Below are 27524 nucleotides of genomic sequence, written 5' to 3'. Positions count from 1 at the left end.
AGGGTGGGGCTTTCTTTTCTTATTGTTCCCCCGTTTTATAGGAATTGTTTTGATTCTTTTCAACCCTTTCACATTACTTATATTAACTAGCATACTGTACCTTTCTTCTCCACCACTATCTCCTACCTCTTCTGCTTCCATCTTGTATGGACGCTAGAGGGGCCCCTACGCTCCGTTTTTTCCCCCTCCCCTTCTTCCTTCCTTTCCGCGTCCGAATTATCATTTTTCCTCTACTGTTAGCTAAAAATGTTAGTATCATAACTCTTTTCCTCTTCGACATTCTCCCTCGCCCCATCGGGTGGGTGGGTTCCATTTTGCTGTCTGGAAAAGAAGAAAAAATCAAAATCAAAATCACAACGTTTGATTGTCCTTTAGTTTCCTTGTCTCGTGTCTTGTCCCATTTTGTCCCGTTTTTGTTGCTGGCGCCGCATTGAATTGCATTCGTTTGGGTTAGGGAAATTTCCTTTTTCTTTTTTTATCTGCCGGTTGGTTGGTTTGGGAACGGAAAATGAGTGTCGTACATGTTGCCGTACCGTACAGTGCATGTTGCGATGGTCTGGAGTTGTCGGTCAGGGAGGAACTAAGGAGGGTCACCGCAAGACTAGAGAACAGGGAGGAATAGCAAGAAGGGGAAAGGGAAAGGGTGGAAAGGAGAGTTCACAGCTTCTATGTAATTTACTTTTTTTATTATACCACTCTCTTTTTTTCCTCTGGTTGCCTTTTCTTTTATGGCTTGTGAGGTTCAAAATATGCAAGAAAAAGTGTTAGATGGGGCTGTGCAAATTTGGGTGCCAATACGGTACAGTACCGGTATCGGTACTTGGTTTTTGAGAGGATGATATCATATGATATCAGTTTCATGATTAATAAGCGAATAATGTGTGGCTGACAACATTTTTTTGACCCCCTCCACCAATAACTCAACCCTTCGAATCCTGTTGCGCAATCGTCGGTAACTTTAACCCCAACAGGCAAAAAAAAAAAAAAAAAAAAAAAACCTCCAGTCATTATTCCCCTCCTTTCGTTCATCTCTTCCTTCAGCATTGTCTAGTGGATTGCACAGCCTACCGCACCGAATTTAAGTTTAAAACTTGGACTCATGAAACTTCGGGTTGAAGGCGTTTGATCGAACAATCCGTAACGCCCTCCGACCCCCAGCTAGTATCATAGAACCTTAAAAATGGAAAAAAAAAAGTAAGAAATATAATGGGTAGGCCTAACTCATAAACTATATAGTTGGTCATGATAACGGGAAATTCATAATTTCGTGGGGGGGTCTTTTTTTTTTTTTTTTTTTTTGTCCACCCCTGTTGTAAATTTTGGTTGTGATCGAATACATGTATAGGTAATACCAGTATCATACATTCCAACCTCACGTTACCAGTCATTGTAAGTCACCGTATTACCAGGTTGAAATGGTAAATAGCGTTAGACTACTGCGCCATGTAGAGAAATGTTGGAGTTCGGTTTGGCGGGTCGCTTTGGGCGTACGGTGGAAAAACCGACCTCCGCCGGAGGGTCGAGTGACGGACCGAGGTTTGGGGATTCCCACGTTTTCTTGTGCGATGTTATAATATGATAATGATACTATATCTCACGGTGGGTGGCTGCGATGCTATCGTGGTAATTCTCGGTCCGTTATCTTCGATTAATGGGTCATCCCGTGTGCCGGCCGGCGAGTTATCATGCTTATATAGCTTGCGAGTTGTGGATACGAATAGTCTACCGTTAGTCCTGTCCACTTGCTTACTTGCCTTGTCTGCTTTACTTAGCAAGGCATGAGGTGGAGTAAACGTTACACTCTTGCGCACTCCTGTGCGATTGAAGGAAGAAAAGGGAGGGATAGATGTAAGATGTTGATAAACCTTTCATATAGACGAAAAGAAAGAAACCCGGAACGCCTTAGCTATTACATGAATGGAATATGGGAATACCGCTGGCACCGTGGATGGGTGCGGGGGCTGGTGATTATGATACATGTTAAAAAAGAGAGGAGAGAGGGAATGGGTATTGTGGGTTTACCTGATGGCCCACACATACCTCGTGCGCCGTCCGCTGCCAAAGGTATACCTCCGGTCCGGTTGGGCTTTCCACCCATTCCTCTCCCATATAGAGATCCTTCTAGTCTCGCTTTTTCTATCCCGGCTGCGCCGTATTACACCCAACGTCGCCATTACCACGTCCATCCAAACGACAACCTTTCTTGATCTCCCCACCGCTACGGCCCATCGGGTTCCCATCTTACACCGTAGTATTCCTCTTCTCCGACAATTTCTTCGTAGCTACATCCCATTCAATTAGCCCCCCCGCTTCCCAACCAACCCAACGATCCCAGATATATATATATAAAGATAGAGCGGAGCAGAGGAAAACCTACCGCCCAACCACTCATCACTCTTCCCAACCTGCCCCTCCTTCTCAGCATGGCCAGCAACCCTCCTCATATCCGCGGCCTGCGGCCCACGAAACCACTCCACAAGCGCATCCACGGCCTCCGTATCGTCGTCGTCGGGATTGCTGAATATGTTTATCGGCCGGAGGAGACCGACGTGCTCCATTGCCATGCGGGCATCTATTAACTCTGCCTGCGTGCGGCCGCCGGACTCGGCAAAGTTGCGGGTCGTAGTGCCCAGGAGGGTGAGGTAGCGGGCTAGGAGGTCTGGCGGCTGTATTAGCTAGGGGCATGCGATGGAGTGGAGGGGGAAGGAGGGAGGAAGACCTGTGAACGCGTCGACGACGGAGGGCTTCGCTGCGGTTATGCCGGCGGAGCGGAGGGTTTGTGCGGCGGATACTCGGAGGATGGTGAAGTAGACTTCTGAGTCTGTCATGTTTTTTCTTATTTTTTTTTTTTTTTATATCTATCTGTTGAAAAAGGAACTCGCTCACCCTTTTCTCTCTCTTCTCTCTATCTCTCCCTCTTGTGGGGTGTGCTTGTAGGAGGAGGAGGAGAAGGAATGGACGGAGGATGAGTTACCGGTATGTGGGGGGATATATTTGTTGGGCAAGGAAGTTGTCGTCGTTAGCAATGATGCATTGATGAGACAACCAAAAAAAGGAAAAGAACCCCCCAAATTTATCACGTGATTAACTCACTCTAACCTGATAAATGGTAGGATACCGGTATGATAGTCCATGGAACTTCAATTGCTGATCACCAGCTACCGTAACTCATAGACTATAAGACCACTTATCATACTGCCGGTAGACCTACCTGTACCGTACCGTAACTCCCCCCCTCCAAAAAAAAGATTTCCGAGACCGAATCGAGGAATCGTTGGGACAACCACCACAATAATATTGTAATAATAATATATATAAATGTTGGTAATGATGGTAGCAACTAAATTAACAACGCCCCCCTCCCCCTCCCCCCGCAACCTATAATACTCAAATAAGTTTCCAAATAGTATACACATATATATATGCAGGCGTATTATGATAACCTTACGAGAGTACGATATTAAGTTATGCCCATCCTTTTCGTCCGAGTATGATTTACCTACCCCATGATTAACTTTAACAAACCCGTTGTTGATCAAACGTTTTTGATAATATGATGGTTATTGTGAAGCCCCACAATGCAGGGCGGGGAGGAAACCTCTAACAGAGCGACGGTAATACACATCATTGCATAATGTTTATCAATTCGATCAATCTATCGGTGGGTGGATGGCTCCCCCCGAGATCCTCCTCTTCTTTGAGAAAATCTCGTTTTTTTTCCTCTTCTGGATTTCGGCCGAGGTCACATACCCATATGCTAGGGGACCAACTGTTTGGGGTAGTACTCCCGTGGCCGAGTTGATGTTGGACACTCTCTATTGGAATTGCAACCTTGGGTGTCCAACCTCACAACTCGGCCGCGGGAGTAGACCTTACGGGTTGGTGAGTTTCCCCTGTGCGTTGGTTGGTATAATAAATCGCTGGTCGAATTCGCAGGTGGAAGTATCGCACGGCAGTTATCGGTGATTGAGATGCGTGATATAGATTTAGAAGTTTAGGCCAAGGGAAGGTATGATATGATATCATGTGCAGTATCATAGGGAGTTTGGGCTTGGGCTTGGGCTTGGGCTTGAGGCAGAGCGCTATGGTATCGTATCATATCATACCTCTTCCAATACGGTAAAAAACGGTGGGCGAGCAAGGCAGGGCGGGTACGGTAGAGCATGATATAGTAGGTGTGTCACTTTAGATGTGAAGGGATCAACAATAAAGCTCGATGGTATAGCTTGTGTGTGTGGTGAGTATATTTTTTGCGTATGGTTAAAAAAGACACGGAGAGGACATGAAGGGATGACAGTGCCATACTTGTACTGTGCTCGCTGGGTAGACAGTGAATCATACGCTGATAAACGAACGGCAAGGAAGGGGACAAACGACAGACGACAAACAGGCGGGCAGCGCGATCTGGTGGGGGAAAGCTAACATCGTCGTGATAGGGTAAAAAGCAAAGAGAGAGAAAAGGAAAAGAAAAAGAAAAGCATGCTCATAAAACACGGTACTCGTAGAGAGTCCTTTCCCAAAAGAATACTCAGCTTAGCTACCACCTCCAACATCCCCCCCACCACCAAACCTCTTCGCAATAATCTCAGACAAGGCATCAACGACCTCATACTCCTCGACCACCGCTCCGAATCTAAAATTGAGCCACCACACCAACCTGTCAGCAAGTGAAAAAAAATAAGGCATAAGGGTATAGAGTCCTTCACGGAGGTGTGGTTCTAGACACCTATAGACCCATACGTATTATATATATATATATATATACGTACCCATGACACTTGACCTTATCCAAGAGGGTCTTCTCGAGCGCCTTGAAGTCCGCCATTTCGAGATCGGCGAACCTTTCGTGTCTCGTGACATGAGCCCATACACTGATTTTCACACCACTCACTCGGGTTATTTATTTGTACATTGTTGAGGAGAATCAATAGAGAGGTATGAGAGAGAGCGAATGAGAGAGAGAGACGGAGAGAGAGAGATGGAGATAGAGAGTTCCAAAAGATATCACTTGATCTTTTGATTTGATTTTTTCGATTTTTTTTCGATTTTTTTTTTTTGATATTTCGCTTTCCTCTTTCGAAGAGACGGATTTCATTTCCAACGCCAAAAAAAAAAAAAAAAAAAAAAAGCACACACGTAAACTCCGCATAACAAAATAACAAGTATATAGTAAAAAGAACAAAGTGAAAAACTTGAGACGAAAACGAAAGAATGAAACAATATATATAATTCGAACTTACGCGATTGGCGTCAACTCTCCATCCAACTCTAGTCGATTGGACAAATTAAACAAAATTGCTAATTCACTAGGCCCCACATCAAAAGTCTTACTGCCCCGCGGTACCTCGGCGTGGCGTGAAGTGTTGCTTTCAGAAGGACAGGAAGCCATCAGTGCATGTCCGTGGAAATCCGAAGCAGGGCTCGTCATGGAATTGGCAGTCAATATTTGGATGTGGTCCATGCACGGCTTCTCCAGACTATCCGTGTCTTAGCGGTTTACCGGTCAGCTTCTCTTTTTATCCCTTCTGGACTGAATAAAATAAAATAAAATAAGGTTGTAAGGGGAATTTAAGTTTTACGGGACCGGGGCAGGCATGTTCCTTCTACAAACAATACCGGGGGTGGGGGGTAACCGCAGGCCTATGATGTTGCCAGTGAACATACCGAGATAAACCACACCACTGCAGGATTCTATCGAATGAGTCCGGAGCGGTACAGATTATTTCTATACTCCAAATAGCAACACCATACCATCCCCACCCCATAATTTGGTATTGAATATATTGGGCTAAAGACGGGAAATGAAAAAAAGAGAAAAAATCAAGGAAGGAAATGAATAATAAAAATACAAAACATCAGGGGAAGAATAGGAAGTGCTTACGCCAGGACAAAATCGATCCCAATCCCATCGTAAGTTGACCCAAATCTCTCCATCTCTGGTGCCTGTTGGTACTCATCGTGCCGCGGCCGCTGTCCAACGTTTGGGGAGACGTCCTGAAAATCGTAGGGAATTCCATGAGCATCAAGAATAGCTCTCAGTCGTCTATTCTCCTCCGCCATAGCGGTCTTCTCTCTGGTGATCACTGTGAATGCTTCTCGTAGACTGGCTAGGTGTAAGACTTCGCTATACCCTATCTCTGTGGAAGTGAGTGGTGACGTACCGAGCAACCTCCTCTTCGATTGTTTTGATATACCGTTCCTTTCGCTCGCGGTGTGTCCTGAAGAGTAAGAAGGTCGGGAGTTAGTAAGTGTTGGATCCATGTTTGCGGGTGCTTCGAGGGTGGCGGGGATTGCTTGGGAAGTGAAGGCGACAAGACGTGGAAATTGGGCGAAATTTATATATTATTTATATATTTTAAAACGAACCTCTGCGCCTGCCTGTTCAATTCTTGACGCCTTGTCAAAGCGGGCTTTGAGTCTGGTTTTGGCCCACGGCGTTTTGGTTTCTCTCCATCTGTATAGCAACTCGCATTGTTAGTAAGCCGACAAATGCTTTTTTGGGAGAAAATAGCTATCCATAGCAATTTGTGATAATTGTAGCAATTCGTATGCAGAGAGATTCATTATAAAGGAATAATACAACAGATATCTAGGTGCTTGAATGATCTGGAAGGGTAGTGTGCATCTCGCCGATGCAACCCCTGCAATGAGGCATGAGACACAACTAGGGGCTCGGGATAGATAGAGAGTGAAATAATTAGGACAACAAACCCTTATTCCACGGTGACCCAATCTTAAGGGGCCCGAAGCTAAATCTGGATGAAGAGGATCTCTCTGAACCTGTAGAAAAGGGCTTTGCCGTTAGCAAAAGCTTTATTCCGGTCCTACCTTTCTATTGAACTGTCCCGGGAGAAATATTCTCCCGAGTGCCTGAGTAAAGAACACAATTCCATACTCACGTTCTGCAGGACTCGCTCCATCCGAACCTGGCGATTTCGACTGTGTGGCTTCGTATACATGGTTTCGTGTGTAAGAGGAGAAGTCGTAGGGGTCCATGTCTCCTATGGTTGCAGGTATCGATACGAGCTGTGGTGGGCAAAGTTGTCCACTTCTGGTACAGTGTAGAGCCACTGAGGATAGTTACAGCTGTTGTCTTCGGTTGATTTGTTATCGAAATGATTTGGAATTATTTGATCTAAATCCCAACCGAGAGGAAGAGAAGCTGTAGAGCGCAAATCAGAAGAATCACAAGCTTCTGTAAGATGTGCAGCGTGTTTATATGAGTGAGTACGAGTATGCCTTTGAGGTTTGCTGGTCTCTAGGTGTGGGGAGCGGGGGAGCTTTCGAAATTCTTGGAAGGCGAATGAGATGTCGATGCAGTTCCCCGACCTTTTCTCCAAGATTGGCTGGAAATTTCAAAGCTGATTTGATCGGAGCGCCTGGTCAATAAGTACTCGAGTAGTTGTAATATCCAACGGCCAAGAGCTTCTTAGACATCCAAAATTTCCCTACTTCGATTGGAGCCTCACCGGAACATTAAATACACCACCGGCGCAAGCCCTCTACTTTGACAAGAGGGCAAGGTCAATGATGTGGGGGGGGGGATGGTCAAGAGAAGTTCGTCTCTCTCTGCCTCTCAGCCTTGGTGATGGGATAGGGATTGTGGAGGGGGGTGGGAGGGGGGTGTGGGGTGTGTGGGGTGTGGTTGACTGGGGTGGACGAAAAGGGTGTGTGTACGAGGGGAGGAGGGAGGGGGGGTGTACGAGTAGTCTAAGTAGGAGAGAAAGGACGATGCGATGATGCGAGCGATGCGGGCTCATGCGGGCATTGTGGTACGGCACTCTTGCTTTCCCCCTCACGCCCGGCACCCACCACCTCCTAAACAAGAGCAAGCGTGACTCGCCCGCTACTGGCTGGCCCTCCTCATCCAAGCCCGGACACCACACTCTCACGCGCAAAATCCAGTAACGGTACACACGCATCCGCATGATCCTCGTTGCACCTCAGGCACCTACCAACTCCAGCTCCAGATAGTAAGACAGGGACGACTCTCGTTCGAGAAATCTTTTTTTAATCTAGTAATGGCAGATTCTGTAGAGGACATTCACTTTTTTTTTTTCCCCGTAAATAGCTTCTGCAATCCTCCGGTTGAAGACTGCCAAGACTTTGCAGACACTGCGAGAAACTTTGCGGACACGAGTGTGCCTGTACTTATACAGTACTGTACATTCGAAGCCGGGAACAGCGCGCGGCAGAAGCTATGCGGATTGACAAATGTTTCCCCCCTTCAGCGATTGAGAAGCTCAGCCAGGACAGGAGGAAGAAGAGGAGAGCCGAATACACGTAACCTGTAATACAAAACCAGGAACTTTGCCGTGACGATTATCGGCTCGACTATCGTTAGGTTACAAGTATCGTACCGGTAGTGCTCGTACAGTACCGGTAGTCAAGCTCCCACGAACAGAGTTGATAGCTCTAACAGAAGGAGGTTTAGAAAATTTACGCCGCATTGACGCCTTAAGAGCCATAGCCGAGAGGGGGGGGGTGAAAAATTAAACTCGCTCGGTAAACGCCCTTAGACGATGCTCGGTCACGGTCGTTATACCGCCAAGCGAAACGTACGGTAGGGAGGAAGGGGGAAAGGAAAGCCCGGAACAGATGGAGCCAAGATTCAAATTAGAAGCTCTTGTCTAGGAAGGGGGTGCGTGTAGGAAGACTGGATACTTTGAGGGTATATTGGACTACTCCATATGTACTCGAGTATTAGAAGCAAAACTTGCCTGGTTTTCGAGTAGATGCCCGGTGGTGCACCGCCGCCATTTGTTTCCCAAAATTCATCCCATCTCACCGTACTTCTGACTGAGACCCTGCAGGTGAGATGGTCTACTTGTATCGCAACCAGGAGGAATAGGTTCAGGGTCAACCAGAACCTATCATTCATGGGTTACAGCTCTGATCGTGCCTTGAATTTGTAGCATCGAACTGAGTTTTCTTTGTGGACCTGTTGCTGTGAAGAGCCTTCCTGCAATTGAATGGATGTCCGGATTATGCTCAGCGCTTTTGGCGCGCATCCTCGAGGGTCTGTGAAAACACGGACTGTCGGTGGGGCTGTTTACTGACTCGGGAGATCCCTGGGAAAACACCCGCTTCTGATACTGTACATACCGGTACTGCAACTGGCTAAGCTGCGATCGCTGGTGGCCAGGGGCCTAGATACGCGGTCCTCACTGATCAGCGGTGGGTCGGCATTACTAATATTTGACCAATTGGCAGCGACTGTGTACTAGAACTAGTACAAGTACAGTACCAGTAGGAGACCAATACCTTAATGTGAGACAAGAAACTAACCTCCAACCAATCTCAAGGTGCCTTAGGGAGGTTATCGGAGGTCCTCGTGGTACGATAGTCTAAGCACTGCCCAGTAACAGGCCTCTCGGAACAATTATTAAGGGTCACGGTGTACTTGTACCCTAGTTCTCGTACTATATCATACCGTATCATACCCAGGCAATCCAGACCGGTATCATAAGTTAATCTAATCACCCACAGGTCCATCCAACACCACTAGCGCCGTATCACCACCTCATCATCATCATGTTTCCCCCTCTAAGCCCTGATATTGCCGACTTACCGTGCCCTGGATCGAGGTTCGAGAAAACCTCCTCTCTTTCAGGGTCCTTGTGGGGGGGAAGACGGACAGAAAAAATGGGGAAAAATAGCTAGATTTCACCATTACTATCAGCGTATCATACCGTACCGTACTCGTAGAAATTCCCCACCCGGTATCAGGAATGTTGGGTAGAGGGTTGGCCTATCACCTCAGCCCATGATGATCTGATCCAATTGGGGCACTGGCAAACCACTCTCTTCCTTTCTCTCTGCTCCATCCCCTAAGACGGTATACCACGAAAGAAGTCCCGGCTTGACCTCTCCAAATCCACATAACGAACGGTGAGGCCAACCCCCCAAAAAAGGAAAGTAGCATGAAGTGGTATTGCTGCTAGAACCCATATCGGGGCGCGCTCTTTTGTCGCCGTATGCAACGTATATTGTTCTTATTTTTACTTTTCTCCCCCTGTACCATTTCTTGCACACAGACACAAGTCTCCTCGCACCAGTTTGACCGGTGCAATATCACAACTCTTTCTTTCCCCCAGATGCAGCAGCACTGGGGGGCGTAACTGCGGCCGGGTTGACCATGGGCCAGTGTCCGCTACCCACGTCCAAGCCTATCCGAATTCCCTTCATTTATTATTATATTACAAGTATTATTATTATTATCATACCTGCAGATTTTGAATGGATTCGTTTAATGCTACCGGGGTGACGCACTGCGGGTAAGCACTTTCGACATACCCGCTGAGCCTCGATGGAAAAAGAAACTGGTGTAAGAGAGATCAACTATCGTATCATATCTCTTTTCCCTTCCACTTTTTTCAAAAGAGTATAGCATAAGTAGAGCATTCTCATGAAAAGAAAAAAGAAAAAAACGGCATTAAAACTCTCATCACCCAGCTAATACCAATATAAGAAAATCTGTATGTGCTGCTAGAGAATGAGCCTATAGGGCATTGGCGTTTAGGGTTGCTTTATTTATTAAAGTTAGACTAGATGGGCCTGGTACAGTTCCGTAACTTACATGCAGAGCCTCAGCCATGCTAACGGGAGCGATCTCCGTACTCTATATTAACAGTCGGTATGACTATAGTACTTGTTTGGGCCGGGGCCCAGTAACCCAGAGGTGACGGGGAGCGAGTGAATCAGAAGGAGAAAATCAAAACGGACCGACAGAGCACTTGTGCGACCGAGCGGGCGGCGGAAAGGGAGTGATCTAAAAGCGGAGCGGTAAAAGAGCCTCGTCCACGAGGGGAAAAGCAAGTGACACATCCCTCTCCTCAGATCCGGGGGGGGCTTTTAGCAGCGGTACTCGTAGTGGTGCCCTATTCTCCTGTACTTCCCTTGCGCTGTCACTTTCGACCAGGGTTTATGAGGGTATCGAGGGGGAAAGACAAGAGTTTCCTTCCCCCCTTCCACTCCCTGTAGGATCGCTTATGAATGAGCCCCTTCATCCTAATCCAGAAGGAGGGCCGGAAGGGGGGTGTTGCGGCAAAGTGAGCTTCTGGGGGGTGAGATGTACCGTATAGCGACCCAATCTGATATTGGTATTTAGCCTTTGAAACATCAAGCTTAATATGGAAGCATTTGGAAAGAATTCATCATACGCTAAGCAAGCATGGTAGGCGAATCTCGGGGCTTCCACGGGGGAGATTAATAAGAGATATCAAGCTATGATCGACCACACCATGCCATGCCACTGAGGTGAGGCAAAAAGTGTAAGCATTGTAGTGGTCAACTGCCTTCGCCGCTTGCTCGAATAGTGAGCAGGGGTGCGATCATGAAATTGTGGGGGAGAGACATGAATCCCTTAGAGCCGCGATTGTGTTCCACACACCAAAAACCAAGTTTTTTTTTTTTGACTATCATAATATTTATTATCTACTGTGTCTCGTGAAATTTAGTAACCACACCCTTGTCACCGATAGTCACTCGGGATCTCCGCAATGTCCACCAAAGTTCCTGTGTTCTCTCTCGACGGGACCCCACCATCGCCACCACCACGACACAACAAAGCCCCTGCCTAGAAATACGGTACACTACTTGTCAAGTTGGGGGTCCCCTTTCTGTCAAATGCGCCATCTTCGGGAAAGAAGTAAATAAAACAAGACAAAACCCCCGGCCGGAAGTGCGGCTCTTTTTAAGCCCTTGTCTCGACAGGGTACCTCCCCCCCCCCCTCGGTGCTTGTACCCCCCGTGATCCTTCGCAGTATCATATGTTTCCGTGGGGAGGGTTGTTTGCGTTGAGCACTTTTAGCCTCATCCTCCTGTTCAATTGCCGCCCTGATACCTGTATCATGTACGTGGACTCCGAGGAGGCACAGTTAGGGCACAGTGAGTGACAATTTGGTTTATCGAGTGGGGGGCCGTTTAGGACCTGTCTTTCAGGAAAGGAAGAAATATCATACTAGGGGCGTTGGGGGTGAACGAGGGGGATCTGTCAATTAGAGGGTCGGCACAAATTAGCATCGAGCAGGAAGTGCTGGTGTTGGCCATTCTCTTTTTTGCGAAGGATGGATTCATCTACTGATAGAAAATAGACTAAAAAAGCAGGATCAGTTATCCACTGGCTCCCGTTCCACTATCACGCCAAATTCTAGTTCCCCAATGGGACTGTTTTGTGTTCCAGGGATTTACTGTCCAAACGGGAGCGGTGAGCCAGTCATCCCGGGACTACGGCTCAAAGATCGGGCAGTCATATAACTACGATAGCTTATCGGCGGCTTATATTAACCCTTGCTGATCATGTCTCTTGGCAGCTTGCCAACGAGACAGCAACTCGGGAAAATCAGGAATAGGTCCGGAATCGAGCAGGCCAAGTACATAGCAGGTCCCACAACGGTATAAGAGGGGTGGCCCAGGTAGGTGCTCATGAGGTCGGAGGGAAATTGCGCATTCCGACGAACATCCATAAAGTGCAGAAAGACGGAATCAAGAGCTATGGCCTTCGGAGGATCCGAATCCGAAGAAAAGTTGGAGGGATCGAAGGAAGGGGAGTTATTCTGTCGTGGAACACGCTTTGGCTTGCCAGATCTTCAAGCAAGCACGTGTGCGGTTTGCGAACTGGGTCGCTAGGTGTCACGTTTTAGCGGATAGCGGTTACAAGTGATTTAATAATTCAATATTTAATAAGGATGTCGGTAGTCGCGGAGTCCGTGCGTGAATGATAGCTCGACTTCATATCCACACATCTAAATCAATTCAAGCAATAACAAACCGCAAGCCTTTGGACGACAATTGACAGTGCGCCTGCTCCGAAGTATCACGAATCGCCAAACAAGAGCACACCACGGCGTAGCCACCGGAGCCGACAAACCATCTCCCAACTCCCCAAGGGTCTGCAAGTATTCGTGTATGGCAGCGAGAAAAGAGCCCACCAATCCTCCTAACTCCTCCACCCCGTGGGGCATCATAGAAGACCACTAAGACGCGTGTCCATACTGGTATCCTACCCTCACCCCCCTCGCCTCCTGACCCTCGGATTGTTAACCCCTCGATATCCCCCCCCCACCCGTCTGCCGGCCTCACGCCGTCCGCTGAACCCGCCGTGTGCACACTGTGCTACAAGGCAATACGAACAAATACAAGAAACCTGAGTCTCTCTCGGCGCAGAAAGAAAAACATATTTCCCTCGCCCCGGAAGATTTACCTGTATTCTGATGGTTAACTCCGGTATCCGATACTCGAGTAGATCGAAGGGCGTCGGTATGATACTTGTACTACAAGTATCATTGAAGCGCCCTTCATAACTTGGCAGCCAGCCAAGAAAAATGAGAGAGGCGGAGATAAGCCCCTACCGCAAGTCCCGAACTGTGTAGTAGTTTAGGGCAAAGTTGGCAGGATGCGTCAGTGCCAGGTTCCTATGGTATCATATGTACAAGTATCATATCATACTCTATGTTCCAGGGCACGGACATGAGTTACCGGACAGCTAGGGATCCTGCGGGCTTGACCGTACCGTACTACAATACCGCATTGATTGTTCAAATTCGACCCACCGCTAACAAGAACCTCCAATAAGCTTAGAGTCCTCTTTCCACTTGTACGAGTACAGTATGGCAATGCTAGTGCCAGTACCAATACCAACTTTGCGCTTTGTTATTGTTCTTTGCCCGCCATACTAAACCTTCCACAGTGCAGTGTCCGGTGGCGGCGGGTCTAATCTGAGCGGTCAATGCGATATCATACCCTCATAGGAAATAAATGAATGAATTTGGGATGGAGATTGCTCAAACAGGCAAGAAGCTTTGAGAGCTCTAAGTTAATCCCTAGTACCGGTAGGGCACCGTAATGTGAGCGCATTGAGACGGGACTAGAGCTGGTAACTTGTGCTTCCAACTTCCTAGTCCTCGTCTTGGGCTAGGCAACGCCAAGGATGCCTGGACGATAAGGGCAAGGACTACTTCTGCTCAGTGCTTCCAGCCGTCCAGTCCGTCCTAGACAGGGTCAGGACGACGGAGGATGAGAATGTTTCATCTTTGGACAGACTGGACGGGGTGATGGCAGTCGGACGGCACTAGTCCTGGGTTTCCTTTTATGGATATCATATTACCCCATTAGAATTTAAAATTTTATTTACTTGTTTTACAAGTACAGTACCTTATTTTTATTTTTGTTTTAACTTATTGTAGCACTAGTGTGTGTGCATTGACCAATTTTAGTCGATGGCAGTCAGACTGGCACTGCTTCTGCTCGAGTGCTCGAGCGGTGACTGCAGTGACGCCGTCACTCACCAGTCGACAGCCATCATACGGCCTCAGGACCACCTACCGATAGTCCAATCCTTCATTTTGCTTCTGGGACTTTACGGGGTCTCGAACAGGAAGCACTTGTTTCCGCAATTGTTGTTGTTGTTATATGTCATTGTGCCCATGGAGCCATAAGTTAGGGCAACGAGCGGTAAATACAATGGATGACTAGGGGATACTGGTCTGCCGAGATGTGTCAAAATGTGTCAAGGAATCCATCTCAAACGAGTCCAACGGCCAGCAGGAGCGTTGCACGTCCCCAATAGGGCCCCCTCGAATACCAGAGCAAGGGGAACTTGATGTTATTTGGTATCATAAGGCAAGAAAAGTGAACCCGTCAAGGTAGGGTAACAAAAAATACTTATCATCATCACACTAATCCTTGTTCGTCCCCGCCCGTTGGGGACTAATTTACCAGTATTCGAGTAGTGGAACCTCCGATGTTCGGACTGACTTCATGTTTCCCCCCTTGCTGGTTAACAGTGTCATCCACCATCACGTGCTTCTGCAGGTACCGTACTGTACTCGAGTATAAAATAATTATAATACGAGTATGATAGAGATAGTTGCGGATTGAACCCTTTTAACCTCTTGCCTCATTGTTTAACTGCATTTGTCACATTTGTGCTCATGCCGCTAGGTAGAAGCCGGACATCCCAAGCTAGAAATTTCCCTGCAAAAGAGTTCCAGATTCAACTTGGCCGCCTGAGTGATTTAGAGGTGCAGTTACCGGTACGGCTGTTTTTTTTCTTCCTCTACCACAACTTGTCGCAGTGCTAGTGCGTATGATACAATATGATACCTTACCTGGCGTATCAAGCAATTCTCCTCGAGTTGTCGTTCGCAGTTAGACCACTATCATAGCCAGACACCTTGCCTAAAGACGAGACCTGTCTCGCCTTTCTGTCGTCCCCCCCCCCCCACTCCGCGTCTCAGAGGTGCTGGATGACTATAATACCGTACCGTAGAAGCACTACCGTCCCAAATTCAGTCACAGGCTTTTATTATTATTATTATTATTATTATTATTTATTTATTTATAAGAACTTAAACCACCAACTAAAAGCGAAGGCATGTTTCTGAACATGATCTAGAATCGTTACACCGAAGTGAATTAGTAAAAGTGGTGACACTATGTTGTTGTCAGCGTTCACGGGAAAAAGTCCTAAATCTTGATAACTTAATTAGACGGTACGTACGAATTTGACAACTATAACCACCTACCCCACCCTTCCTTGCTCGCTTCGCAAATCCAATATCCATGACTCACCACTGTGGTAGTGGGTGATCCCGTACAGACCTTTTACGTATCGTAGCTATCCCCCTCCTGCTTCCGAATAGCCGGGTGTTGGGTGCTGTGATAGCGACCAGGGTGCGCGCTAGTGCTCCTTGCGAGTGATATTTTGTGTGCCTCTAAGTGAGTGGGCTACGGTTATCGTGGTATCTTACTCGTACGGGGTTGTGAGGATGAGTAATATGCTTTGTTTGGTTAGGTGGGGTACAGGTGCTCCGGGAATTGGTCGGTTTGCGCGCTTTACGTGAGATCTTTGGATCCCCGGCCCGAGCCGGACCACTCCCGCTAGCATTCGAGTAATGGGTGCGGGGAGGTTGGTGTTCACTCCTCCCGGTTCCGGGGGGTTTGGTGGGTGTCAGGTAGTGATGATGGTGTAGACCACTACGGTATATTCTGTAGCTATCTTCGCACATCCATATTATCGACTCCCCACATGTCAAACAACGGCGGCGGTTCACTGTGTACCCAGCCACAAAACTGGCTAGGAATTGAAGACGTTACGTTACATAAAATAGTATAGAGGGATATCATACTGACAGGGATGAGTGTATTCTAAAACAACCAGTAAACACAGGAAGGGAAGAAAGGAAGGATCAATGATTGAGTAACAAAGAACGCCATCCGGCTTTATTGGGATACAGTAGGGAATTAAGGAGAGAAAGGTGGACAAGACAAAACACGAACACCATCTTCCCCCGTCCGTGCCCACCCCGATGACACGAGAAAGAGGAAATTTTGCCTCAACCTAGTATTCATACGAGATTCGGGTGCAACCTTTTTTTTTTTTTTGTTTATGCAATCTTTGCTCCATCGAGTAAGTCCGCGAGGGCATCGACTTTCTTGTCCTTTTCCTGTGGGACCTTTGCGTCCTCTGCTTCCTCGGCCTGTTTGACGACGTCTTCGCCCTCATCGCTCTCGTCCTCCTCGTCCTCCTCGTCGGTTTCCTCCTCCATATCGCTAAGGGAATCTAGTTCGCCGAATCCTCTATCTCCAAAGATTTCTCGCATTTGTTCGACGACTAACTCATCCTCCGAGAACTTGTTTCCATTAAGCTCTAACCGTTGAAGTTTCGGGAGAGAAGGGTTGATAGCCCTTTTGATAGCTTCAACACCTTTAACGTCGATTTCATTATACTGAAGTCTAATAGTTTTGAGCGCTTTATTTTTCCCTAGTCCTAGTGCCTCCCCTAGCAATACTCCTCCCCGGGCAGAGAGTAGACAATCTCCAACCCCTAGCTCTAGTAGGTCACTCCAGTTCGTTACAACGGCTGCCAATGCATAGGCCCCTGCTGCTGTGAACGTATTGTCCTGCAAGTCCAAAGTCTGTAGCCCGTGGTTCTTCGAAAGGCCATCTCTCAAGAGCGCGCTGATGCCCTCCTGTCGGATACCGTTCTGCACCATCTTGACTGTCCTCAGCGACTTATGCGCGGCGTAAGCCTCTGCCCATGCCGCCATGGACCCATTCTCGAGGCGGTTACGACCGCAAACGATGGTTTCAAGGGGAGGGTATGCCGGGGTCGAGGCTTTGAGAACTGCGAGTTGACGAATCGAGTTGGCGACTATGATGCCACCTGCAGGACCGAGACCATTGTTGTTCAGCAACAAGTGCCGTAATGGACCGGCCCGGGCGTAAAAATCTCCCAGAGTATCGGCAAGACGGCCCCCGAAGGCGTTGTCTGAGAGATCGACGGTATGCAAATGCTCAAGGGTCAAGAGCGCTGTCAGTAGCGCTGAAAGTGCGTCCGGAATCTCAGAGATAAGGCGGCCGGTAAAGATGTCGGCTGCGTTGAAGACCTGTAAAGAGCATACGTCAGCTTTCTTCACTTCAGTGGAAACAGCGCTACGTACCTGCAGATTCTTGTTTGTTTTCAGGACCTCTGCGAGTGCCTTGCAGGCTTTGATTCCAAATGTGTGGCCGCAGAGTCGGATTTCCTCCACCGTCTCATTGCCCTCGAGGGAAGCGATATGCGGTTCAATGTCGGCCTATTATAAAGTAATACGTAAGCGTACTGCGCGACTTTGTGGCGATGGTAGGTTCTTTTCTCGAAGATTCTTTGTAAACTTACAGCGGTGTCTAATTTGAGGGGTTTCCCGTCCCTAGACTTGAGAATAAAAACCTTACTGCTCATTGTGCCGCCTCAAGACTTGTTTGGTGAAAATAATGCCTTCTTCACTAGGGGTAAGACAGGTGGGTGGGTGGGGGTGGTGGTGTTGTGAAAAGAGGAGGGAGGAGAAGAGGGATGGGAGGAAGAGAGGTTTGGAGGGGCTGGAGGGGTGAAATGCTCAGGGTTTTTTTTTTAAGTGGGGTCCGTGCTCTACATACCAGCTGTCCACAGGGGAAAACCTTTCTTTACCAGACTACGGTACGGCTTTAGGTCAACTCCCACTCCCGATATCGTGACATCGACAAACAAGGTCTCCAATATCCAAAGATTTATTGTGTTCCGGATCAGGCAAATCAAGAATACAGTTCCGGCGTTCCCCTTTCTATGGTATTCCTGGTTACCTGGTAAATAATATGGAGCAAGGTGGGTGTGCTCGGCCTTCGAGCGTCTCATATGGGATAAGCAAAACATGCGAAACGGTTCTGGAAAAGTCTAAACGTAGCCTCAGCCAATAATTATTATCTATCCTCTCCATCACCAATAGTGGTGAACAATGGCATGAAGGTAAATGTTTCCTTAAGCACTTGTCCCCGTGTCACACCCAAAAAATCACCTTGGAAACAGGGGATAGCCATGTTTGCCAAGGCACGTGACCCAGAATGTCGTCTTGGCTCCTGTCGGTCCACCATTCGAACCTACTCTCCGATTCGGGACGACCACCTTTCTGCAATGACTACAACCCCTCGCTTTCACGCAGAGCTCCTCGAAAACATTCGATCCATCACCATCTCTATCCACCTTCCCTCACCCTCCAACTCCACCACCAAGCTTGACCTTGACTCTCCGTGTCTCATAAATCTTCATCATGATGGACAATCCATGCCCCTCAACCTCCCGGGAAATGTTGCCCCAGCTGCTAGTTTGGCCTTGCGTATCTGCAAACCTGGAGAGCGAATGCTGTGCTACCGTCTCCCGGTTTCATCGCCAAAATCTTTATCAGTAACAGAGACAGAGAATTATGTGCCATGGACAGCCCTGGAATTGAACAAAGAGGCCGCAACTTTGTTTAGCTGTCGGGCATGTAGAGCCGAAGTGATCCCAAAGGATAGGATCAAGACTTGGAAGGATCTGCCTTCGGGTAATTGGGAGGAAATGATGGACTTTTGGCATTGCCATAAGCCAGACGAATCACGCTCTCACCATCATATCGGCAGGCCTCGCTACGCTCCATTACAACGAGGTTACGTCGCAGAGTCCGGGACCGCGTTGGTCGACCTAACCTATTTCTTGCTGGCCGAAGCGGACTGCTCTGAGGCTGTGGAAGTCTCCGAGGTGAATAACCCCCCCCCTTTAATCTAAGTTTCGGTGTTTCATATTTCCAGTGGATAGAAAGAAGGTCACCAGTCCGTGAAAACGTGCTCAATGGCTGCGTGTACCGATACAAATATCCAAGATTAACATCCTGCTCAGGATTATCTTGAACTCCGTCGGTGTGACAAGTACCCTTGCTTCAACGAGCAGTGGGTTTTCTTGCGCCACGAGAGGGACATAGTTCTGCGCAGGGAGGATCGCCACGTTTCATGTATTCGTAAGATCTTTAATAGTCTCTCGGTTTCAACACACTATGCTATAGAATCTGGCTTGTGTGGGAATTTGGACGAGATACATACCTCCCCCCCTCCCCCGACTCTACATTCCCCGAGAATTAGCTAACTCGTAGCAGCCTACGTCAGCAAAACAAGACCTCCATGTTCTAACTTGCAAGTCCTGTAAGTCAGCTCTTGGCGTCGTAGACAGGAAACCATCGGGTGATGGTTCCTCTAGCACTTCCAGAGGATGGACCATTTACAAGTGGGCCCTATGTGACGAAAAGTCCAAAACGTTTCCCATGCAATGTTTTCTGGCGGCTCAGCTCGTTGACTTGGCAGAGAATAATGGTACTCGACGTATCATATTTACAGCCCAGGAGGTTAAACTGAGGATATGGATATTTAGCACTGACACTCGCTACATCGGCTCCGACACTGGCCGAGTCATGCGTGCTGTCAAGGTTTTTTGGCAAGCCGGGGCGGGTGATAAAGGCGGCATGATGGGCACGGATGGGTTTGAAGAGGTTGCAATCCATAAGCAACTCTTGGAAGGATTGAAAGAAGCGATCGAGCGGGGTGACCAGAAGTTTGGGGAATGGAGGGTGGGGATGGTGGAGAGATTTGAGAAGCGGTCAAATGTTGTGTAGTCTAATGCAGATGGTATTATGTAATGAAAGAAGTGGAGTATCATAGCTTTATTGAAAATGAAGAATGAATGAATTCTTTAAGCATCGGGGTGTATGACAGGACAAAAAGGGACTCGAGCCGATGCCTGATTTGCACCATTTCCTCGCTCCTGACGAACTCTGGGGTTCCGTTCCAGGTCAAAGCAAACCGGAAAGCATGTCGATGGTATGATGGTTTGCAGCAGAGAAAATTGAACAGCAGGCTACAGGTTTATGGAATTGAGAAAACGCAGAGAACAAATGTGGTTGTACAGTACCGTACCTTTTGTGCGGCCCCTCCTACAATCTCCACCACATAAGGCACAAAACATCACTTGTCACACCAATCCGCAGTTCTCGTGATTCTCAAGCCTCCCAGCGTCAATCGATCAACCCGTGCGTTTCCCCGAAAATAAACAGTCCATCACCGTAGGTACCCGCCTTCGATGCAAAGCACACCAGCCGACGGCGCCAGCGCGGTAGTTTATTATACCTCATCTACAGTAATTTACAAGTCCTAACATAAACATTGTCAATGCGAAACGACTCACCAGGCACTCATGCCCAAACAAGCCAGACTCTCCCCCCCCTCCACCTCCCTTTCCCCACCAAGAAAGAATAAGGCGCCTCCCGCACACCACCACCACCTCCACCACGACCCGAAACGGAACAACAACCCTTCAGAAAGAAGAAAAAAAAAAAAGAAAATCCTGGCGCTAATCCCCTCAAACATTCGATCTCCCCTCGCGCATAGCGCATGATCATGAACCATCACTCGTGTTTTGTCCCACTAAAATCCCGCTTTCCGATGACGACGACGACGGGGAACGCAATCCCGGCACACGGCGACGGAGAACGTACCGGGTCTTGAGCTCCCGCCCGGTGAATTGTATGCCGTACTGGTACGACATGTCGAAGGGGCGTCATGTTGGTGAAGGAAGAGGATTTGTATATGAACTATAATATGGGGGGGGGGTACCGTACTTGTACTGTACGAGTACTTTACAGTACTAGTAGAGTAAGTCGCTATATACCCGGTTTGAACACGGGAGATTTATCGGTTACTATAACCGTATTTATTTTATTTTATTTGTTCACTTATCGCTGATCTCACGAGCGATCGGGGGAACAAAAAACAACCCCCCGGAAGGAATTGGTGTGTTCCTCCAGCTTGTGCGTGCCAATCTCATTAACTAATTGGACTAATACCGGTATTCGCGATTCTCCCCCCCCCCTCGATTCCCGATAGTGGATCTAGCGAGTATGTAAATAATGGTATGGTACTGTACTCGAGTAGTGGTGTTGGTCACTTTCGTCACTCGGTTGGTCGGTCGGACTTGCTATCGTGTGCACGAGGGGGGTTGATTGAGATACAGTAGTAGTGGACCGGTCTTGATGGTTATTGAGAACTCCAACCGAGGAATTATGGGGCCAGACACCTGGATTGTTTTTCCATATCCTCAGTAGTAGTCAGTCGTATGCTGTTCATGCCTAGCACTTTTGACCATGAACACTTGGGCCGTATTATCTGCCAGAGAATAAGGAGGGGTGAAGGAAGGAAGGGAACTATGATACAAGATTAACTTGGGTTTCTTGGAGGAAGGGAAAACAAAGGGCGTCGGGGCAGGGTTCTTTAGGTTTGTCATATCTGGTTCATGACCGAGCGATGCGAAATTATTACTGCACATCGGAATGGACCATTTAATCCCTTTATCTCTCGCAACCCCTGGATTCGTGGTTAAAGAGTGCAGGCTTGGATAGTTAGCAGGATGCTGTTTGTTATTTTATATTTGTTCCCGTTAGAGTGGGGCAAAGCACATCAGTCATAAAATACCGCGTAAGCCCCCGCTAAGCCCACCGACTCTCCATATAATTATGATGTGAACCGACCATCTCAAAACTAAACAGCCCTGATATCTAAGTTGTTCTAGTAAAAAAAAAAGGACAAACAAAATTCTCACCACACCCACCATCACTGAGCCTTCTTCCTCTTCTGAACCCCTTTAATCCGCTGACTCTCAGCAGCATACATGAACCCCCCGCCAAAAACCACCACCGCCCCAATCACAACGCCCCAATCCAAAGCGTTTCCGAACAGCCAAATGCTCAGCAGTAAACTCACAAGCTTCCTTATGTTGAGAACAATCGTCACCGTCAGTGCGGAGGACCGGGAGGCAAGGACGTTGACGCCGCGGACGCAGACGTAGTGTGTGGCTGCATTGAGGAGCAGGAAGAACACCTGTCGGGGTATCTGAATCTGCGAGAACTGTGGGAATTGGGATGTTGGGAGGGAGAGTGGGGGCGATATGAGAAGCTTGTGGTATTGAGTTTGGATGGAAGGGATGAAGGGGATGAAGAGGAATAAAGAGAGAAAGTGCTTAGCCGTGTTAGTTTGGTAATATCCAAGGGCAGGTAGGGACAGGTGGGGTAGTTACAGAGTAGAATAGCCCCTCCCGGTAATGGTTTCCGTAACGGGTATATGTCCCTTCAATGTACAATCCCATGAACGCCGAGATCACCTGCGCGACGAATAATATCGCAAGGCCTGTTATGAACCTCGTCATTGATTCCTCGGTTTGTCCCTACGTAACTATTGTTGGCAGCTGTTTTTCCAAACGGGAGAGTCCACTTACGACTCCTCTAGAATCACCCCATGCCGAGAGAACAATTCCTACAGTTAGTATCAGTACGGAAAGAACCTGGACTTTACTGTATCTGCCATCTCCCTCAACTCTATCAGCACCTAAACCTCCCCTATCACTCCAATTCAGGCATGTTGAGCTACCGTTTTCCCCACAGCCATCCAATGACCAGAGTAGTCATACTCCCCCCACTCCTGAGAATAATATGCACCGGCACAGAAATGCTGTACCCAAACGCATAATTATTCAATATTGACACGGAAAAGTACAACAATATTTGAATCAACCACCGGTGGATGGGAATCTGATTCGGCTTCAACAGGGTTTTGGAGCTGGCATCAAAATGGTAAATCAAGCCTTCAACCGCAACAAACAGGAATTGTGCGAACGTAAGCAGGTGACCCGTTTGCGGTTCCGCCCTTCACAAATCAGCACTCGTTCCCAAACGTCACTGCCCCTCCCCTCCTTCAAGCCAGGAGTGCGGGGGGAGAGCCAGGAAGGGGAGGTTTACACACTTCACTATAGCTTCGAGCGCAAATACCTTTCATGATGAGTCTGTCTTAGCAATTGGCTCAACACACACAAACTAATACTCCAGGTATCCTCGACCCTGACACCCGTGCCCCTCCACCCGGACGCCTCTACTCGCCCCCAGCACAGGGCGGTTTTTTTGCCATCAAGAGGATTCCTGCTTACGTTCGAACAACACCCGCCAAATATTAAGGCGATCATAACAGCAGTTTGAACCCACATGGGGATCGTCGCCTGCGCGATTGCACCTATTGCGCTTCGGGTCGGGGGCGGCGCTCGGCCTTCTAGGTGAGGTCTCGCATCGATTTTGTTGATCTTGGTGGCGTCCTCCGAGGCGCTTTTTCCGCGCTGAACTCCCCGGGCCATTCTGGATCGTTGATGTCGTTTGTTATTCTGTTGTCGTCTTCTGTGTTGTGACCAACTTACGTTAATATCGTGTCACGGTATAATGATAGGTATAGGAACAATGGATTCTCCTCTAGAGCCAGTATTATAACCTTCAAGAGCATTAAAGGGAAGAATGAAAGAGAGAATACCGACCTTTAAAGAGAATGTTCGATAGAGTGCAACAGCCAAGGGGGGAAATGTCAAGATGACGAGAGAGAGAAAGGACAACTCAGCCGTTTTGTTCAATGGCAGGGATACGCAGGATCGTCCTGAACCATGATCGAGTGGATCCGCACTCTGGACCAATCCATTTCTTATTTCATTTTATTTTCCACTCCTTTTTTTTCATCCCCCCTTTTTTTACACTGGGGCCAGGGCGCTGTGCAAGTCCAGTGCGATAAAGTGCTCGTACGAGTTTGGCGCAGAAAAGCCGTTCGGCTACTGTCAGTTGCTTGCTGCCGTTGCATAACATACTGCCACCACCACCACAGTACGAGTACTCGTACAATACTTCCGGACACCCACCACCACGACTCCTACCCTCCTTCCTTGTCTTGCTTTGCTGCACCCCTCCTGCTTTTGGGAGGGATTCTCAGGAACCCGTTCTTGTTCGAATTCTTGGCCTCGCTTATCGTCCACCCGCGGGAAAACGCCACCTGCCAGCTGAACGCTGGCCGAGGTTTCATATTTTTTCTTCTTTTTCTTTTTCCTTTTCTTTTTGATTCAGAAATAAATAGGAAATAATAAAAAGTCCTGCCGATCCACGGACGAGGTCTTTCAAGAATAATGACTCCCGAGGGTTCCAATGGCGATGGCGGCGGCGGTGGTGGTGGTAATGGAGCTGGAGCTGGAGGAGGAGGGGGCTTCCTAGGGGTGTTGAATAGGGAGGAATTGGTTTACACAAGATGGTGAGTTTTGTATGATACTGTCACTAGTATGAAACTAGGATGTCTTGGCGACGGAAGTATGTTAACAGTTGTTTGGCGAGTCAAATATGGGTGCGATAGTTATTGCGAGGAGAACATCTACTGTCTAGTTCGGGATCGAGTACCCCCCGACTTCCGGAAGTACTTTACTGTAGCATTTATTTCAAATACTATGAAAAGTAAATACTCCCGTCCCTCCCAGCCTTACATGTCTCTCCCGCTTCCACAACAGCAGACTAACTCAACAACCTCTCTGCTATTACAGCCGTACCACTATTCTACCAAAAGGTACAATAGCCAACCAGCCATCAACACGCGTGTAGGAAAGCACAACAATTAACAAAAACACCCTCAGGCATCAAAACATCCCCCTCTCCCGGTAACCTGGGACTACCACGTCCTCCTAATCCACCACCCTCCCTCCGCTCCCGCAACCATATACGACTTCGACACCACTCTCCCCTTCCCATGTCTCTTCGCCGAATACCACACTAAAACCCTCCACGGACCGACCTCGTGGGAAGAGTATGCAGGGATATTGGACCCCTTGCAGGTACGAGCCTACGTTGCGAACTGGCCAAGGTACTTCAGGCTCGTTGGCGCGAGTGAGTACCTGAGGACGTTCGCGAGCACTAGGAAGCACATGATGGATCCTCAAGGGGTGGAGGGTGGGTGGTTGGCGGATCCGCCGGTCTATCCGCCTATCACGTGCGAGATGGGGGAGGATACGTTGGAGATGTTTCTAGACTTTGGAGTACAGGGGAGTGGGGGTGGGTGGGGGATGATTGTGGACGAGGAAGCATTTTGGAATGAGTTTGCTGGTGAGGGGGAGAAAGTGAGAGTTCGTTGATAGCAGACTTCTTTTTCCTCCCTTTTTCTTATTTTTTTTTATTTTTTGGCGTTTGGAACCTTGTACAGTACTCCGGTTTATATTGTCATCGATATTACGGTATCGCTCTTCGCTTTAGACACTTGACTTCTAACTTTGATAATTGCTAGCAATGGAACAAGCTTTGCGGTATAATAGTCTACAGTAAACCCCCAAGCTAGAGCTAACATCCCGAGTGATCCCACATGATTAACTATTCTTACATTCACTACCCAATACTACAGGTACACTAACTAGGGGAGAGAACTCCCACGACAAGAGGGAAAAGGGTGGGGGCAAAGAAATTACAAGCATGCCATATAACGCCTAAGGGGAAAAAAAAACTCGTACTACTGAAACAAAAGTCCAACAACACAAGTAGCAGCATCGTACACTCCCTTTTCTTTAACTAGCAAATCAAATACTCCGCCAAGTCTCGAGAAGCTATTCAGTTCATCCGCCTCTTTCACTACGAACCCGTTAATATCGTTTTTCCCTCGGTTATTTTACAAGGGGGAGGAGAACTTACGATAACTTGGCAACCTAACATCCGCCGAAATCACACTCTCAGGTTCACCAGTGACGTCGAACTCTATGCGCCATTCTAGGACCAACTCTACCCCACTCCCCCCCACGCCCGATCCGCCGCACCGACTAGCTTTGTCGGTCTTTGCACGGGGGTGGAAGCACAGGAGTGATTCGCCTAGGTATGGGATGATCTCCCTTCTTGAGACCTTGCCTTTCTCCTTCTTGCCTTTAGCGAGGATTGGGAGGAGGTGCGGGAATGTGGCGCTGAGCTTCGCGAATACACTCGCCCGGGTTTTAGCTATGAGTGTGTATGTAGATATCGCATGGAAGACGGTGGGTATGTCGCCTTCTGTAACGGCAGTCGTCAACACGGGGGTTAGTTCGCGAACAGACCAAGGTGAAATACGGTGGGTGATTTCTTGAACGGTGGCGGATTGGATGCTGAGGGATACAGTGAAGTATAATAGACGGTTGGAGGTATAGCCAGATGCTGTGATTATTTGGTTTACGGGTGTGGATGGGATGATTTTGGAATTGTGCGTCGTGAAAGTGATGCTTGTGAAGGCTTTTAGTTGGGAAAGAGGATCGTCTGGCTCCACTGGCCTCGCCGAAGGGACTGGCTCTTTCTGCCTTGGCTTCGGTATCGATACCACTTGAGAAGCATCATTCACAGCTAGTAATCGTTTCCTACAACTCCATCAGCAAACCCAGAAAATCGTCAAGACAAAGGACGTACACCAGAGCGTCAGTATCCTGATCTAGATCCTTTGCAGCCTGCGTCTCCCTCCCAACCCTCGCCTTCTCAATCTTAACCTCCTCCTGAAGCTCCATAATCTCCGCCTGCAAAACCTGCACCCTCGCCGCCATGATCCTCTCCAACCTTTCCTTCTCGACTCGTTGCTTTGCCTCCATTTCCGTTTCTGGCCATTTCCTCTTACCCCCCTGCTGCTGCTGCCGGGGTTGCGGTGGCCCCTCGCGCGCTCCACTCTTCTTCATAACAGACGCCGGTTCTGGCGATTTTACATCCTCCACGCCTCCTTCCTCCTGTAGAATCCCCAACTCACTCTTTTCCGGGGAATCCTCACTAGGGGGAACACTAGGCGCAAGAGCGTTCGAAAAGCCACCCCTGCGCCTAGCAGGGCTAGACGACAATCTCGAACCACCCGCACGTCTAATACCCGTGCCAACACTTTCACTCCTAGCCCTTCCAGTGAACATTCCCCCTGCCCCTCCGCTACCGCTGCCGAAATTTAGCCTCCCCGCCCTGTTAGTCTCGTCCTGCGAGGCGCTGACAAACCGCTTCTTCACGGGTTCCGCATAGGGTGAGCGGCGGGCGTGCTGGAGGTTGCGTTTCGTCAGGGAGGGTCTAGTGGGCGATCGGTATAACGCGCTAGAGTCATTTCGTACAGGGAGTTTTGATGGGCTGGCAGAGCGGTGGAAAGGTAAGGAGGGTGAGTCGGAGAGTTTTGGACGTTTGGGTGGGGAAGCCATTGTCATATTACGCTATTGGGATTAATACTAGTTTGTTGTTATTGCCGTCGAGTATTGGCGATGGTGGCGATTAGGGGGGAGGGGGATTAAATGAATGAATGGGGAAACGTGAATGAATGATAGAGTACGTTGGGTCGCAGACAGACCTGTGTTCCTTTGTTTTGGTTTGGCTTGGTTGGGTAAAACGTGTAGAGCC

At 48.3% G+C, this 27524-nt stretch overlaps 6 protein-coding genes; 1 reads left to right on the top strand and 5 right to left on the bottom strand.

The window, feature by feature from the left end:
• Positions 1 to 1849: 1849 nt before the first annotated feature.
• On the bottom strand, positions 1850 to 3016 carry GSTUM_00001613001 (uncharacterized protein). XM_002835716.2 has 3 exons: positions 2720 to 3016; positions 2378 to 2659; positions 1850 to 2282 (listed from the first exon to the last, which is right to left on the bottom strand). Exons 1-3 carry the CDS (start codon positions 2826 to 2828, stop codon positions 2242 to 2244), a joined length of 432 nt encoding a protein of 143 aa, XP_002835762.1. The 5' UTR covers positions 2829 to 3016; the 3' UTR covers positions 1850 to 2241.
• A 1230-nt stretch (positions 3017 to 4246) lies between these two features.
• On the bottom strand, positions 4247 to 7420 carry GSTUM_00001612001 (uncharacterized protein). XM_002835715.2 has 8 exons: positions 6900 to 7420; positions 6712 to 6780; positions 6367 to 6454; positions 6162 to 6218; positions 5882 to 6103; positions 5241 to 5477; positions 4770 to 4871; positions 4247 to 4633 (listed from the first exon to the last, which is right to left on the bottom strand). Exons 1-8 carry the CDS (start codon positions 6994 to 6996, stop codon positions 4534 to 4536), a joined length of 972 nt encoding a protein of 323 aa, XP_002835761.1. The 5' UTR covers positions 6997 to 7420; the 3' UTR covers positions 4247 to 4533.
• An 8546-nt stretch (positions 7421 to 15966) lies between these two features.
• GSTUM_00001611001 (uncharacterized protein) lies at positions 15967 to 17843 on the bottom strand. XM_002835714.2 has 3 exons: positions 17663 to 17843; positions 17445 to 17579; positions 15967 to 17390 (listed from the first exon to the last, which is right to left on the bottom strand). Exons 1-3 carry the CDS (start codon positions 17723 to 17725, stop codon positions 16389 to 16391), a joined length of 1200 nt encoding a protein of 399 aa, XP_002835760.1. The 5' UTR covers positions 17726 to 17843; the 3' UTR covers positions 15967 to 16388.
• Positions 17844 to 18334: 491 nt separating this feature from the next.
• On the top strand, positions 18335 to 20018 carry GSTUM_00001610001 (uncharacterized protein; the record flags this gene model as incomplete). XM_002835713.2 has 2 exons in its annotated part: positions 18335 to 19033; positions 19425 to 20018. The coding sequence occupies 2 exons, from the start codon at positions 18335 to 18337 to the stop codon at positions 19935 to 19937; spliced, it is 1212 nt and encodes a 403-aa protein (XP_002835759.1). The 3' UTR covers positions 19938 to 20018.
• Positions 20019 to 21927: 1909 nt separating this feature from the next.
• Positions 21928 to 24321, bottom strand: GSTUM_00001609001 (uncharacterized protein; the record flags this gene model as incomplete). XM_002835712.2 has 6 exons in its annotated part: positions 23669 to 24321; positions 23256 to 23534; positions 22741 to 23016; positions 22589 to 22670; positions 22391 to 22537; positions 21928 to 22332 (listed from the first exon to the last, which is right to left on the bottom strand). Exons 2-6 carry the CDS (start codon positions 23492 to 23494, stop codon positions 21928 to 21930), a joined length of 1149 nt encoding a protein of 382 aa, XP_002835758.1. The 5' UTR covers positions 23495 to 23534; positions 23669 to 24321.
• A 1338-nt stretch (positions 24322 to 25659) lies between these two features.
• GSTUM_00001608001 (uncharacterized protein) lies at positions 25660 to 27411 on the bottom strand (the record flags this gene model as incomplete). XM_002835711.2 has 3 exons in its annotated part: positions 26574 to 27411; positions 25839 to 26524; positions 25660 to 25778 (listed from the first exon to the last, which is right to left on the bottom strand). Exons 1-3 carry the CDS (start codon positions 27326 to 27328, stop codon positions 25660 to 25662), a joined length of 1560 nt encoding a protein of 519 aa, XP_002835757.1. The 5' UTR covers positions 27329 to 27411.
• Between the last annotated feature and the right edge of the window lie 113 nt (positions 27412 to 27524).

This window comes from Tuber melanosporum (genome assembly GCF_000151645.1).
Source record: "Tuber melanosporum whole genome shotgun sequence assembly, scaffold_113, strain Mel28".
In the NCBI taxonomy this organism is placed as follows: Eukaryota; Fungi; Ascomycota; class Pezizomycetes; order Pezizales; family Tuberaceae; genus Tuber; species Tuber melanosporum.
The sequence above is the reverse complement of the archived record's forward strand: the minus strand, read 5'-3'. Positions and strand labels throughout refer to the sequence as shown.

Excerpts from the sequence above, each read along its gene's own strand:
- GSTUM_00001612001 (XM_002835715.2), bottom strand. The coding sequence starts at position 6,996 with ATGGACCCCTACGACTTCTCCTCTTACACACGAAACCATGTATACGAA. Across the intron at positions 6,104-6,161 it reads ATCGAAGAGGAGGTTGCTCG|TCTACGAGAAGCATTCACAG; the intron begins GTACGTCACCAC and ends ACACCTAGCCAG. Across the intron at positions 4,634-4,769 it reads GATAAGGTCAAGTGTCATGG|ATTCGGAGCGGTGGTCGAGG; the intron begins GTACGTATATAT and ends GCTCAATTTTAG.
- GSTUM_00001611001 (XM_002835714.2), bottom strand. The coding sequence starts at position 17,725 with ATGAGCAGTAAGGTTTTTATTCTCAAGTCTAGGGACGGGAAACCCCTC. Across the intron at positions 17,580-17,662 it reads CCCTCAAATTAGACACCGCT|GCCGACATTGAACCGCATAT; the intron begins GTAAGTTTACAA and ends ACTTTATAATAG. Across the intron at positions 17,391-17,444 it reads AAACAAACAAGAATCTGCAG|GTCTTCAACGCAGCCGACAT; the intron begins GTACGTAGCGCT and ends TGCTCTTTACAG.
- GSTUM_00001613001 (XM_002835716.2), bottom strand. The coding sequence starts at position 2,828 with ATGACAGACTCAGAAGTCTACTTCACCATCCTCCGAGTATCCGCCGCA. Across the intron at positions 2,660-2,719 it reads CGTCGTCGACGCGTTCACAG|ACCTCCTAGCCCGCTACCTC; the intron begins GTCTTCCTCCCT and ends TACAGCCGCCAG. Across the intron at positions 2,283-2,377 it reads GAGTGATGAGTGGTTGGGCG|CTACGAAGAAATTGTCGGAG; the intron begins GTAGGTTTTCCT and ends AATGGGATGTAG.